This window comes from Somniosus microcephalus, chromosome 27, assembly GCF_052327205.1.
Source record: "Somniosus microcephalus isolate GS21.2 chromosome 27, FLI_Smic_1.0, whole genome shotgun sequence".
NCBI lineage: Eukaryota > Metazoa > Chordata > Chondrichthyes > Squaliformes > Somniosidae > Somniosus > Somniosus microcephalus.
This window is the reverse complement of record NC_141013.1, coordinates 4,411,248-4,426,193: the sequence shown is the minus strand read 5'-3', so window position 1 is coordinate 4,426,193 and position 14,946 is coordinate 4,411,248. Positions and strand designations below refer to the sequence as shown.

At 43.1% G+C, this 14,946-nt stretch overlaps 1 protein-coding gene across 1 annotated transcript in view; it reads right to left on the bottom strand.

Moving 5' to 3' along the window:
• The window catches only part of ctdspl2a (CTD (carboxy-terminal domain, RNA polymerase II, polypeptide A) small phosphatase like 2a), a 68,995-nt gene that overhangs the window by 28,772 nt on the left and 25,277 nt on the right, over nucleotides 1–14,946 (bottom strand). The window contains exons 2-4 of the mRNA XM_085968392.1: nucleotides 9,467–9,572; nucleotides 6,619–6,828; nucleotides 2,524–2,665 (exon numbers count right to left, since the gene is read on the bottom strand). Coding sequence (XP_085824518.1) covers nucleotides 2,524–2,665; nucleotides 6,619–6,804 — 328 coding nt within the window. The 5' untranslated portion in view covers nucleotides 6,805–6,828; nucleotides 9,467–9,572. The remainder of the gene's footprint in view (nucleotides 1–2,523; nucleotides 2,666–6,618; nucleotides 6,829–9,466; nucleotides 9,573–14,946) is intronic.

Here is a 14,946-nt window from a genome sequence, read left to right as displayed (position 1 = left end):
ACGTCAGGGCTGAAGGGCGTTTCCAGTTAGTCCTCGTGGAGTGAGCTAGTGTACAGACCTGTTTGGAGTTTCTCCTGCGTTTCTTGTTTTGTAATACTTTCAGTGCGTTAAACTAAGTTTGTTAACTCCCAGTTTAGTTCACAATGTTTTTGTTAGGAGTGCATAGACTCCTACACTCTAAGATTTCTCCGATCCACATTCTTTAAATGCAAGAAAAAACATGGCAACTTTTAAAAACTATGGCAAAATCTGTTGGAGATACACTTATATATTTCTCTTCCTATGCATTCAAATTGGGGTAGAAGCTTACTTATAACAGGTGTAGCTCACTTTTAACGGCACCTTAAGTATTACTCAAATGAATGAGGAAATATTTACATGGAACAAGCTTGCTCGAGTAAAACATCCAGTAAATTTAAGTTCCAAGGCTGATGGATTTATTAACAAGAGTCGGAACCAAATACCATGAGCTATGCTTTTCATTCAGCAAGTAGGGGAGGGAAACTTCTTTACAGCTCAGACTAATTTAGATTTGGAGCAGCTATTCAGAGCTGTCAGCTGACATGTACAGATAATCTGAATGCTTAGTGGTTCCTTTCTCAGAGGTCAGCCTTGGTTTCAGATAGTGAGACAGAAATCCTATTGAGAACATGTTGGCTCGCTAAAAAACCTGACCTACATTTGCACCTTAATTAAACACAGGATTTGCAGCAGAAAATTCTGTGGAGTGTTTTTTTACTCCATGGAAAAAAAGTGGGTATGTTTGCTCAGTAAAGAAGTATGGAGCGATCTCTGAACAAAATCATCACAATGGGTCAAGGTACCTGGTTTTGGAAGTGGGAGGAGGGGGAGAGAAAGAGAGCATGAGGGCAAAATATTGTTGCATCTAAGCCAGCCTCTCGCCCGACCAACACTGCGGTTTCACTCACATTGTGATTGTCCCCAAAATTTTTCCGACTGTAATCCTATTTAATTATCCCAACTACTGCCGAAGCAACTCTATTGCACAACCTACAGAACATGTAACATGCGCAACACAGCAAGTGTATATTCCCAAGCTTCATACTTAAAGGGTCTAACAAAGTTATTGTTAGTAAATTCCCCGTGGTTGTGAGGTCATGCCATCAGGAACACCTTTAAGCTGCTCTAACCTTCTGCCAAGAGTGTTCAATCCTAATATTACTCTTGTTCCCTCAATCTCAGAACCTCTTTCTTAAAGGTAGGTCACTAGCCTCAAAGTGTAGCAAAACTTTTATACATCTCGCCGAGTACAGGGTTCAACAAGGTAGATTTTGCCTCCTTGAGCTACACTTCCATTTTTCCTCAGGCTGTATGACCTAGATATTGGTGTTAACATATAAATGGTCTTGACTCAGAATTTTGTAAATTTGTTAGTGGGGTGCCACCATCAGATGCCATCTGTTCAAGGGGTTGGTGCAATTCTTTTAGATGTTCTACAGCAGTCTTTTACAAGTACAATACGAAAGCCCCTCCCAAAAACATACGCAACAGGATATGGAGCAAAAGTGTGTCACATTCAAACATGAGATGGTAAATTTAATAGGGACCATGGGATGACTCGAGTAGGAAATAGATGTGACTCAGTAAGTGATGCTCTTCTGAAGTTAGAATGGAGGCCTATTTTTGGGGCAGTACAAACTTTACACTAAGGCGTACTTCACTCTACAAATGGCCTGTGTACTAACTACCCTGGAAGGCCTCAATATTGAGGCCGAGTGCTTAAAGGTGGGTCACTAGCCTCGAAGTGTAGCAAAACCTTTTACACATCTTACTGAGTACAGGGTTCAACAAGGTAGATTTTGCCTCCTTGAGGCAAAAATTCCATGTTTCATTCTAATGAGAATAAAAAGATGTATAGAATGAGGAAAACTATAAATAAAATGGGAAATATAAACATTGGAGACAGAATATTATAATCTAAAATATTTGAAAGAGCAGATGGTTTACATCAATAGGAATTCTCCTAATGGACTTATACTTTCTTTGAGCAGGTTTCATAGGGTAGGCATAAAGATGATGTTTCCACTTGCGGGCAAGACCAGAACTAGGGGCCATAAATATAAGATAGTCTATAATAAATCCAACAGGGAATTCAGGAGAAACTTCTTTACCCAGAGGGTGGCTAGAATGTGGAACTCACTACCACAGGGAGTGGTTGAGGCGAATAGTATAGGTTTATTTAAGGGGAAGCTGGATAAACACGAGGGAGAAAGGAATAGAAGGTTATGTTGATAGGGTGAGATAAAGTAGGGTATGAGGAAGCTCATGTGGAGCATAAACACCGGCATGGACCAGTTGGGACGAATGGTCTGTTTTTGTGTTGTAAATCCTTTGTAACACTTTGTAATTCATTCTTCTGCAAGATTGCGCAAAATGACATAACACTAAGCAATAGCCGTTAACAGAATTTTAGAAAAGGTGACGAAGTAACAGATAATGGTTCTGGAGTGACACTGTGAAAGAGATCTGCACATTTACAATGAAGGAGCGAAATCCACTAACCTCCATTCACCTGGCTTTTCCGCCTTACTCTGGAGATTGGTTTGTTGGGTCTTGAGCCGGTATGGGGTGTTGACGTGATCATGTTATCATCTAGGTCACAATCAAGTCTACATTTTTTCTTCGGAGGATTCTCTGCTTCTGCCTGTGGATTGGACGCCAAAATGATCTTTGATTAACTCCCACTCTGACATCACTGGCGTTTCATTCAGACACGCACGTGCTCCACAGTTAAACCCAGAGCAACCACAAAAACATGGTCACATACAGTATCTAAATCGTCTCAAATTTCCCAAATTCTAGACGCATCATGATACAACTCGTTCTATAGTAAATTATAGATGACAATTATAACTCCGGTAATTTGAAAGTTACTCAGAATTTTAAACTATTTCTTCTGCCCCCAACCATTTTCTCGATTTCCAAGCCACCTCCAGCAGAATGGCTGCATGTGATTCCATTGAAACTGGCCTGGTATGTGAGCATGGCTTGGGGTGACCTTCCTCAGACTTTCCCTCTCCTATTAGAGAAGATGAGGGAGAAGGCTAGGTTTTCTGCAACAGCACAGTTGAAAAGAACAGGGATCACAGTCACTAACCAACGTCCTTCCATTCTGTGTTGCAGTATATATAAGCCTCTGCTGCATTTTGATTTGAAAAATGAGTCGTCTTCTTAAGCAGTCCCTCGGAACCGAGGATGACTTGCTTCCACATTAAAAATGAGTTCTCAGGTGACTGATGAGTCCAATGTGGGACCTACAGTCTCTGTCACAGGTGGGGCAGACGGTGGTTGAAGGGGCGGGTGGGTGGGGTGCTTGGGTTGACATGCGCTCCTTGCGCTGCCTGCGCTTGCTCCCGGCGAAGAGACTCCAGGTGTTCGGCGCATTCCCGGATGCTTCTCCTCCACTTTGTGCGGTCTTGGGCCAGGGATTCCCAAGTGTCGATGGGGATGTTACACTTTTCAAGGAGGCTTTGAGGGTGTCCTTGAAGCGTTGCCTCGGCCTACTTGGGGCTCTCTTGCCGTGCCGGAGCTCCGAGTAGAGCGCTTGTTTTGGGAGTCTCGTATCGGGCATGCGGACAATGTGACCCGCCCATCGGAGCTGATCGAGCGTGGTCAAAGCTTCGATGCTGGGGATGTTGGCCTGAGCATGAACACCGACGGTGCGCCTATCCTGCCAATGGATTGCAGGATCTTGCTGAGGCAGTGTTGGTGGTACCTCTCCAGTGCCTGCTGTACATGGTCCATGTCTCTGAGGCATACAGCAGGGCGGGTATCACTGCTGCTCTGTAGACCATGAGCTTAGTGCCGGGTTGGAGGTCCTGGTCTTCAAACACTCTCTTCCTCAGGCGACCGAAGGCTGCACTGGCACATTGAAGGCGGCGTTGGACTTAGTCGTCGACGTCTGCCCTTGTTGACAGTAGGCTCCCAAGGTATGGAAAGTGGTCCACGTTGTCCAAGGACTTGTCATGGATTTTGATAATCGGGGGGGGGGGGGGGGGGGGCAGTACTGTGTGGCGGGGACAGGTTGGTAGAGAACCTTTGTCTTACGGAGGTTTAGTGTAAGGCCTATGCTCTCGTACGCTTCGGTGAAGGTGTCGACCTCCGAGTAAGCGCAGACGCAAGCGTCGTCTGCATACTGTAATTCGACGACAGAGGATGGAACGACCTTGGATCTGGACTGGAGGCGACGGAGGTTGAACAGTTTCCCGTTTGTTCTGTAAATTAGCTCCACTCCAGTGGGGAGCTTACTGAGGGTGAGATGGAGCATTGCATCAAGGAAGATCGAGAAGAGCGTTGGTGCGATGACACAGCCTTGCTTGACCCCGGTTCGTACGTGAATTGGGTCTGTGGTGGAACCATTGGTCAGGATCACGGCTTGCATGTCATCGTGAAGCAGGCGGAGGATGACGGCAAACTTTTGAGGGCAGCCGAATTTGAGGAGGACACTCCATAATCCCTCACGGTTGACAGTGTCGAAGGCCTTTGTGTATATGGCCTTCTTTGATCTCACAAAGGCCTTAAAAATGAGTACCAATAGTGACACACACCTATCCCTTACCCCCAAGTTATATGCTCACAGAAATGAACAGCACCAATAATACCGTGCATGATTAAAATAGTTTTTCACGTTATTAACCATCAAGTGATTAAATCCTTCATTTAAATAATGCAATAAAGCATTTGTGTATGAGATAATAAAAAAGCTGCTGCACTGATTAAATCCCAAGGCTTTTAATCAGAGTATATGAGCAGGTCAATACCAAAGGCACTCAGGACAAAGATTTCACTGCTTTGTGCTATATTTTTCCTTTAAGTTTAATCTTTGTGTAGTGGCGATCTATGACACAGTTCTCCAAACAGGTCTTCTCCAGTAGCTTGTTGTTAAAAAAAGAACTCAGTTCCGGTTCATTTTTGCAAAGGCCAATTTTGTTCAAAAACCTCCCAGAGAAATGGGTCAAGTAAAACTGGCCAAATAGGAAATGCATGACATGCAGCAAACTCAATCATAGGCTTTTTGCTTTAGAACTGCAAAAATATTAGGTAACCAAAAACTAGTTTCTGGAACTGTCTGACTTCTCATTCTATCAGTAAACCAAACTCTCTCTGCTGCATGCAATATGATTACTTGTCAATGCACTTTGCATCATGACATTATTCCTGCAACATCCCATTCCAGTCACATGTGCAATTTAAGTTCTCTTTTTAAAATGAAATACTTTCTCCACTTTTCTTGCTAGATGAGTACCTTCTAATATGCACCATTTCCTAATCAAGAGGACAGGCAAACAGCCTGCTCCCAGCATCCAATGTGACTCTGTAACTGGCTGCTTGGAGCAGTAAGAGTGCAGGCTAAGCTGGATTACATTCTCACTTTCCTTCCTTCTCGCTGGGAAAGGTGCTTGGCTTCCTCTGCTAAGTCTTAGAACTTGCACGTGGGGAACCGCAACATGAACCATATATTATTAATTACAGACAGAGCAATAATGATGGATGATGAGGTGGGAGTGGCAGTGGGGAGGAAAGGCCCAAGTTTTTAACACTAAAGTTATCGCTTGAAAAGTGACTTTTCAGGTTTGTGGCAATAATTCTTCCCCTCTCTTGTTTAAGCTTGGATGACATTGCATACATAATGATTCTACTCCGGCCCGTCTGGATAAGCTGTTCTTTTCTATTCATGTCCTGAATGAGATGGAAGAGTACAGCACACATTGGGCAAGCATCAATGACTGAACCGTAATTAAGACTCCTGATGTGAGCTTTCTTCCTTTGAGACTTGGGTTCAAATCCAATTCAAAGTGATGGGATGAAAGTTTGCACTGTTGACTGGCCATAAAGGTCCTACAGGAAATGAACAATTCAAACCTTGTTCCTTGCAGGTACGGAACCACAGTACAAAATGCCAATTAATTGGCAATATCACTTAATAAGTCACTTTAGAAAAATCACAAAATCTGGTATGGAAACTGGAAAAATTCTCTTTCCTCAAATGGTGGTAAAAGCATTTTTATTGGGGCGGAAAGGACTGGACTTCACTTGAACCTGGGACTTGACCCGAGAAGCCAAAATGGAAAGCTTCCATTCCCCAGCCATGAAATCCTTCACACCCCAGTAAGCACAAAAATTAACGAAAATATATGTTTAATTGAGAACTTGTCGACGTGTCTAGGTAGATGGTAAAACATCTTGATGCTGCAATGCAGTGATAAAGGGTAGCATAAGCAACTAAAGAACAGAAAAGGCAAGCTTATTAAACTATCTCCTTCCAACGTACTGTGTAAAATCTGCACTAATTTAGAATGTCTGCAGTTTTTTAATCTCCAGGCAGAGGTGAATAACCAGGGTTTAAAACGCTCAAGTGTGGAAGAGCAAGAATCATCTTGCAGCAAAGGCAACTGAACAGAGCACTAGGATATTACAAACTACATTTCTCTCAAGTGTCCTTGCCAATCCTTTCTCCCTCACAGCTCTTCCCTATACTCTGGCTGCCTACAGAGCTCCAGTAAAGTGGAGATCATTTTAGTTATCAGCCAGTCCTGCTTGTAAAACATTCAGATTATGACATTCAGCACGCGTCCGACGGCTATCTGATCATCGTACCTTTGCTGCAGTTCCTCGAATAAGTCTTTTAATTGACGAGAGCAAACCAGTTTCCTTCTTCTGTGGTTTTGCCCCCATAACAGGTATCGAATCGTCTACATCAGAGCGCTTCCGCTTTGTCTTTTCTGCTCGTGATGCATGGACAGGGTTTGTCTGCTGAGAAGCCTTTCGCATTCTCAGCCTCATTCTGGAAAGGTGTCACATGTACAACTGCAGGAATAGAAAAATATAGAAACTAAATGAGTTATCAATGAATGCGTAGGACACAAAAGTCACCGGTAGTCCAGCTGATCAACCCATGTAAATGCGAGAGAGACCTGGTGAACTGGACCAGTACAATCATTCTAGCTCCCCACACTAAACTCTTACATGCAGGAAGCTTACCTCCAGACATTCTTGAATATAAGGGAAAACATTTTTAAAATTTGTTTTGCCCTATTGGTGGACTTGATGTAAAACGAAACCACTTGCTTTCAGCTGCTGGTTTTATGGTGGTCTGATTCTGCAGCCCTTTTTTGAGCCCCCAAAGGCAGTACATGAATAATGAATATCTTTCAGGTTGTGTTTTTCAATCACAGAAAACTCTTGATAATTACCACAGTGCATCAGACTTTTAGTATAATGAGACAGGTACAGTGGAATTGTTGGAACTGGTTAATACATCAAACTAGGCTCCACTATGGTATTTATTCCAACCTTTCAACCAGGTTAACATTACAATACTAATGCCAGCTGCCTAACAAAATGGTAACAATCTTCACCAGCTTGTTGGTTAGCACTCTTAGCCATAGAACAAGAAAATAGAAGTATTAATGGTCCAAACACAAAGAGATTCACCTATACATGAATATGGCCACTGTCAAAATCAATATACAAGCATTTCACTAATAAACTGGAGCCACACAACTCCAACCAAGCTGTGCGGAGGAGGCAAAATTGCCTATTTCAGATTTACAAAGCAGACATACAAAAATAAAGTTAAAATCAACTACAAAATATTCAAAAACACAATTTTACAAGGATAGATTAAAATATAAAAGGAATAGATTTTAAATACAAGGAACTATTGAAGATTAAGTGCCTGAAAATATGAAATAAGTTGTCGGGGCGGAGAATTCAGAGACAGCCGAGATACATCAGGAAACAATAGTTTGGCAAGTACTGCAGTCAGATTGCATATTGATCAAGACTATCTGCCAACCAAAGCTGGCCCTTTTATAGCTTTGCAGCTTTATTTTTTAACGTTATGGAGTGTCCCTTAAAGGTGGAGTACTTTAAAATGTTCAACTTGTGAAATACATGCCCCATTTTAATCACAATTGCAAAAATGATTCAGCAAATGCCCAATCTTTGAGACCATTGAATCTTCCTTGTTAAAGGTGTTTTCTCCCTGTTTCCACGATCACACCAACTGTAGCCAACCCATTCCCAAGCCACAGCTAATTTAAAGAAAGACCTCGAAGATGGAAGTGTAAGTTGCCTTTTTTTTGGGTGAAGGGTCTCCTTATTGGACAACATTTTCTCCCCTCCCTCCCCCAGCAGAAGCACCAAGCACAGCTTTGATTTGTGGTAATGTTCCCCTTGCTCAGCCTCTCAACAGTGTGCTTTAATCCAACTTCAGAAGAGCACTTAGCACATTCCCACTGCCCAAGCAAATCGAGCAAGGAGAATCTGTGCCAATTATTGCAAGTTATGGTCAGTTCTGCGGTGAATTCACACCCACTAGTAACTGAGTGGACAAAGGTGTAAAACTCCTTTCACTTGGGACTCATGAGCCAACGTGGACATTTTCATCCTATAAGGCTCGTGTGGAGCATAAACACCAGCAGAGACCAGTGGGCCAACTGGCCTGTTTCTGTGCTGTAATTCTATGTAAGTCAGTACAAGATACTTAAGAAAAGACATACTTGCTCTCGAGTCAGTACAAAGAAGGTTCACTCGGTTAATCCCGGGGATGAGCATATGAGGAGAGGTTGAGTAGATTGGGACTCTACTCATTGGAGTTCAGAAGAATGAGAGGTGATCTTATTGAAACACATAAGATTGTGAAGGGGTTGGATCGGGTGGATGCGGGGAGGATGTTCCTGATGATGGGTGAAACTAGAACTAGGGGGCATAGTCTTAGAATAAGGGGCTGCTCTTTCAAAACTGAGATGAGGAGGAACTACTTCACTCAAGAGGGTGGTAGGTCCATGGAATATGCTGCCCCAAAAAGCTGTAGAAGCTACATCATTACATAAATTTAAAACAGAAATAGACAGTTTCCTAGAAGTAAAGGGAATTAAGGGTTATGGGGAGCGGGCAGGAATTTGGACATGAGTCTAGGTTCGGATCGGTCATGGCCCTGTGGGTAGTGGAGCGGGCCCAGGGGCCGTGTAGCCTGATCCTGCTCCGATTTCGTGTGTCTAATTCTGTTAGATTCAGGAGATGGTTCTGTGATAGTGGATTGGCGGTTAGGATCAGATCAGCCATGATCTTAATGAACGGCGGAGCAGGCTCGAGGGGCCGATTGGCCTACTCCTGCTCCTATTTCTTATGTTCTTATTTGAACTCAGCTACCAAAGGGGTGAAGGGCAATGCTCAAATCTACATGTGGACCAGTCCAATGACAAACTGTATTAAACTGAATCAGAAGAACATATAGACCAATGAACATATTTTAATTCATACCAAGTTTTCTTAATTTTGGCACTAAAATGATACAATACTACAAAAAAATCAAGCAACATTACTTTTGTAAATACATTACTTCCAGCTATTGTCACCTTGCTCCTTCAGAGCCATTCAAAGATTCATGTAGGAAACAGCACACTGACAGGCAAAGATCAGGGAATTAAATCTTACTTACAGTCTTAAGAAAATAGTGCAGGACAGGAGTGCTGTTTATTTTAGCATTGGGAATGAACAGGTGAACAGCACGGTGCAGAAACAAGTCAAGTCACGTGGTGCGAAACCTAGAAACAAAAAGAATTACAACTAGGCTGGAGAATTCAGAGTACAGAGTCACACACATTAGACAATCAGCACCAATCTTTGAGAAGATGTTTTAGTACACACACCTGATCAAATTTTCCCAATGACTCTCATTATCACAAAATTATACAGTACACGTTTTATGTCTTATTAGCTGCATTAACGAGAGCAATTAACAGAAAACATGATTTCTGTGATCCATGCAACACACCGTGTTATTATTCTAGACCTAAAACATTTTTAAAGTTACACAGTTTTCCACCTCTGCTGTGTGGGGTACCTGTGACAAATACAGGCACTCCAAAACACACCACCTCTCCCCCTACCCGTCCCCTGCCCGCCCCCGCACACTCGAACTTCCAAAAGTCTGCTTCAACTCCTAAAGGTAAACAGTGTTATCATTAAAGGAACACTTTTCCAATAGTATAAAACAAACATGTTATGAAATTGACAAATACAGAAACAAATATAAAATCCACACGCCAGAGACAATTAGAATAGTCACAAAGGAAAATTATGCAGAAAAACCATTACAGCAAATAAAAATAAGCACAACTTCCAGTCTGTACCTCTCATTGTTTATGGACAATTAGTTAATCATGACAATGACAGCAACAATCAGAAAACAAACACATTCATGAAATAGCCAGTTCATACTGTCAACAGCTGTCATTATATCATGGTAGCCAAAAAATTGTAAGGCAGTTCTCGAAAAGGCTGAGGGGTGACCTGATAGAGGTCTTTAAGATTATGAAAGGGTTCAATAGGGTAGACATAGAGAAGATGGTTCCACTTGTGGAGGAGACCAGAACTAGGGGTCATAAATATAAGATAGTCACTGATAAATCCAATAGGGAATTCAGGAAAAACTTCTTTACCCAGAGAATGGTGAGAATGTGGAACTCGGAGCGGTTGAGGCAAATAACATAGGTGCATTTAAGAGGAAGCTAGACAAACACATGAGGGAGAAAGGAATGAAGGATATGTTGATGTGGTGAGATGAAGTAAGGTGGGAGGAGGTTTGTGTGGATCATAAACACCGGCACAGACCTGTTGGGCTGAAGGGCCAGTTTCTGTGGTTAATACTGTGTAATGAGTATGCCAAGGTATCCAAGCAGGATACCAATAAATGCAGGAGTCACATTCCCCCATTTAAAAGAAAAAAATCTCTCATCCACCCCACCAATTTCCCACTCATGCTGGGGTGCAGCTCCATGGGTACACTCAGGTACCCCCCATAAGTAACCATTGAATATTCACGCAGAGTCTAGTTCGTCTCTTTTTGACCATGGGAGACAATCATCATAGCCATAGAGAAGATGGTTCCACTTGCAGGGGAGGCCAGAACTAGGGGCCATAAATAAAAGATAGTCACTAATAAATCCAATAGGGAATTCAGGAGAAACTTCTTTACCCAGAGAGTAGTTAGAACGTTTGCGGAACACCTCCGTTCAATCCGTAAGGGGGACCCCGAGCTTCCGGTCACCTGTCACTTTAATTCTCCGCTCCACTCCCACTCTGGCCTCTCCATCCTCGGCCTCTTGCACTGTTCCAATGAAGCTCGGTGTAAGCTCGAGGAACAGCACCTCATCGTTCAATTAGGCACTTTACAGCCTCCTGGACTCAACATCGAGTTCAACAATTTCAGACCATAACCTCTGCCCCTATCATTTTTTTTCTCTCTCTCACATGGCAGCTGTTGATCATCCTGCCATCGCCATTTACACTTCATCTAGAGTCATCTGTTGTTTCTTAACTTGTCCCATTACCATCTCCTTTTGCCTCGCACCATCATCCCTTTTGTCTCTGAATCTCTCCTGCCTTCCATCCTATCACAGACCTTCCCTTTTGTTCTTTCCTCCCCTCCCCCCTCTCCCTGCCCCTGCACTTGCTTAAAAACCTGTTACATCTCCAGCTTTTTCCAGTTCTGACGGAGGGTCATCGACCTGAAACGTTAACTGTTTCTCTCTCCACGGATGCTGCCTGGCCTGCTGAGTATTTCCAGCATTTTCTGTTTTTATTAGCCAAGTCCAGCCCTGACATCGCTAGTCTTCTATCCTTCACCACTGGCTATCCAACGTTTACATATTGGACCAATGTGCACTTTTCACAGAAAAATTGACAATTGTGAAATACAATCCTCAAAACACCAGAAATCCTGTGTAATGGAAACAGAGTTTGACTGATTCAGTTACTGCAAAACAGCGGCTCTATTTTAAATATAGGGCATTACAAAAATGAAGCAACTTTGTCCATTAGATTATTTAACAGATTCTTTGTTTGTGGCCACAGAACAAACAAGGTTAAAAAGCTAGTTATTGGTATCTGTTCTTGCAATCTGCGAGGATTATAGGTCACAGCCTGGCTCATATCTACATCTCAGGGCAAGACAGAGATGTATAGATCATGGAGTCTCTGGAATGCATGGTCTGATCACTACATGGATGGAGACCCATCTATTGGATCACTCAACGTATTTGACACAGATCACGGAATCAAGCCAAAAATCCTGAGACATCCTCGGGTCTTTGTTTTGATTGCTCTGTGTGGGGTGAAAATGTGGGTCTGTTCTGTGACAGGGCAGGGCTAATGATTCTTTGTACATCCTTTAATGCTCAGCTCTGTGCCCCAGAGCTTTTTATTGTTTGGGTATATTTGACTGCCCGTGCTGAACTCAGCAATGATAGTGAACTAGGCAGAGTTAGGGGAGTGTTTCACCATGCAACAAGTGAGCATGTTTCAAGGATAATTTTACATCAAAAGATAGTTCAGAAGAATTGTAAAAATTGTAATTAATGTAAATATACAATTTGCAATGAGTAATGTTTTCAGATAGAGTGCATATTCACCCACCTACCAGATCAGCAGGAGTACAACCCAAAGTCTTGCTACATTTACCTAGATGTTGGGCAGATAAAGGTACACTCTGGTGCATAGAGGATGTGTGAGCGGGAAGCTTAAAAAGGCTTCAGAGACCCAGGTAAGGCCTCAGACCGCGGGTGTCGGCGGGAGGCGCGAGCGGGAAGCTTAAAAAGGCTTCAGAGACCCAGGTAAGGCCTCAGACCACGGGTGTCAGCGGGAGGCACGAGCGGGAAGCTTAAAAAGGCTTCAGAGACCAGGTAAGGTGTACCAATCTCCAGTCTCCGAAGTCAGAGGGAAGGAGAGAGGTAAAAAGTAATCCAAGTGTGACGTCACCAGAAAGCGGGTAAGTGATTGGTTGGTAAGTATTTCTCTATTTTTTAAGCTTAAACTCTGTGGTTTAGAGTTTCTAAGGTGCGATATTCATCATCTAGAATTGGGGCAGAGGGTATTTAAAAATATTAATAAATTTAATTAATTACATAGAATGGGTGATCAGGTGATGTGTTGCTGCTGCAATATGTGGGAGCTGGTGGACACCATTGATGCTCACGGTGATCACATTTGCAGTAAGTGTTGGCTGCTCGAGGAATTCCAGCTCCGTGTTGAAGAGCTGGAGTCCGAGCTTCAAACACTCAGACACATCAGGGAGGGGGAGAGTTACCTGGACTCTGTGTATCAGGAGGTAGTCACACCAATTAGATTAATTAATTCAGATGTAGTCCGTGGCCAGGGTCAGGATGGTGTGACTAGAAGTGAGGCAGGTACGGGGATCCAGGAGGTAGTGTTGGAGGAGCCGCAGCCCTTGCTCTTGTCCAACAGGTTTGAGGCTCTTACTCCGTGAGGATGGGAACAGGGACTGCGGGGAGGATGAGCAACCTGGCCACAGCACCGTGGAGCGGGGGGCCATTCAAGTGGGGGGAGTTAAAAGAAATGTTGTAGTGGTAGGGGATAGTATCGTTAGGGGGATAGATAGAGTTCTTTGCAGCTGAGAGCGAGAGTCCCGAAGGCTGTGTTGCCTGCCCGGTGCCAGGGTTAAGGACATCTCCTCTGGGCTGGAGAGAAACTTGGAGGGGGAGGATCCAGTTGTCGTGGTCCATGTTGGTACCAACGACATAGATAGGACAAGGAAGGAGGTTCTGCTGAGGGGGTTTGAGCAGCTAGGGGCCAAATTAAAAAGCAGAACCACAAGGGTAATAATCTCTGGATTACTACCTGAGCCACGTGCAAATTTGGCTAGGGTAAATAAAATTAGAGAGTTAAATGCGTGGCTCAAAGACTGGTGTGGGAGAAATGGGTTTTGCTTCCTGGGACACTGGCATCAGTACTGGGACAGGAGAGAGCTGTTCCGTTGGGACGGACTTCACTTGGCCAGTGCTGGGACTAGAATCCTGGCGAATCGAATAACTAGGGCTGTAGAGAGGGCTTTAAACTAATTAGTGGGGGGGAGGTTTTAAGAGAGCGAAAAATAAAAATGACAGCAGAGAAGGCAATAGAGCAAGGTAGTAGTGGGGGAATTAAAAACCAGAGCATGTCAGGAAGGGACAGAATGTATAATGATAAGGGTAAAGTAGTAAAAGGGGTAAAAGCAGGAATAAATTGTCAGAAAACATATTTGAAAGTTCTTTATCTGAATGCACGCAGCATTCGTAACAAAATTGACGAGTTGACGGTGCAAATAACTACACATGGGTATGATCTGGTGGCCATTACGGAAACATGGCTGCAAGATAATCATGAATGGGAACTAAACATACAAGGGTATTTGACAATTAGGAAGGACAGACAGGAAGGAAAGGGAGGTGGGGTTGCTATGTTAATCAAGGATGGAATCACTGCAATAGTCAGAAATGATATTGGGTCAAAGGATCAGGATAGTGAAACAGTTTGGGTGGAGATAAGGAATAATAATGAGAAAAAGTCACTAGTGGGCATAGTCTATAGGCCTCCTAACAGTTGCAACTCTGTTGGTCGGAGTATAAATCAGGAAATAGTTGGGGCTTGTAATAAGGGAACAGCTATAATCATGGGGGATTTTAACTTTCATATTGACTGGACTAATCAAATTGGGCATGGCAGCATTGAGGAAGAGTTCATAGAGTGTATTAGGGACAGGTTCCTTGAGCAGTATGTAACTGAACCAACCAGGGGGCAGGCAATCTTAGATCTGGTCCTGTGTAATGAGACAGGATTAATAAAAAATGTCCTAGTAAAGGATCCCCTTGGAATGAGTGACCATAATATGGTTGAATTCCAAATTCAGTTTGAGGGTGAGAGAGTTGGATTTCAAACCAGCGTACTAAGCTTAAATAAAGGAGACTATGAAGGTATGAGAGTAGAATTGACTAAAGTGGACTGGGAAAACAGATTAAAATGTAAGACGGTACAAGAGCAGTGGTCTACATTCAAGGAGATATTTCACATCTTTCAAGATAAATATATTCCACTGAGGAAAAAGGGGAGTAAAAGAAAAGACAGCCATCCGTGGCTTAGTAA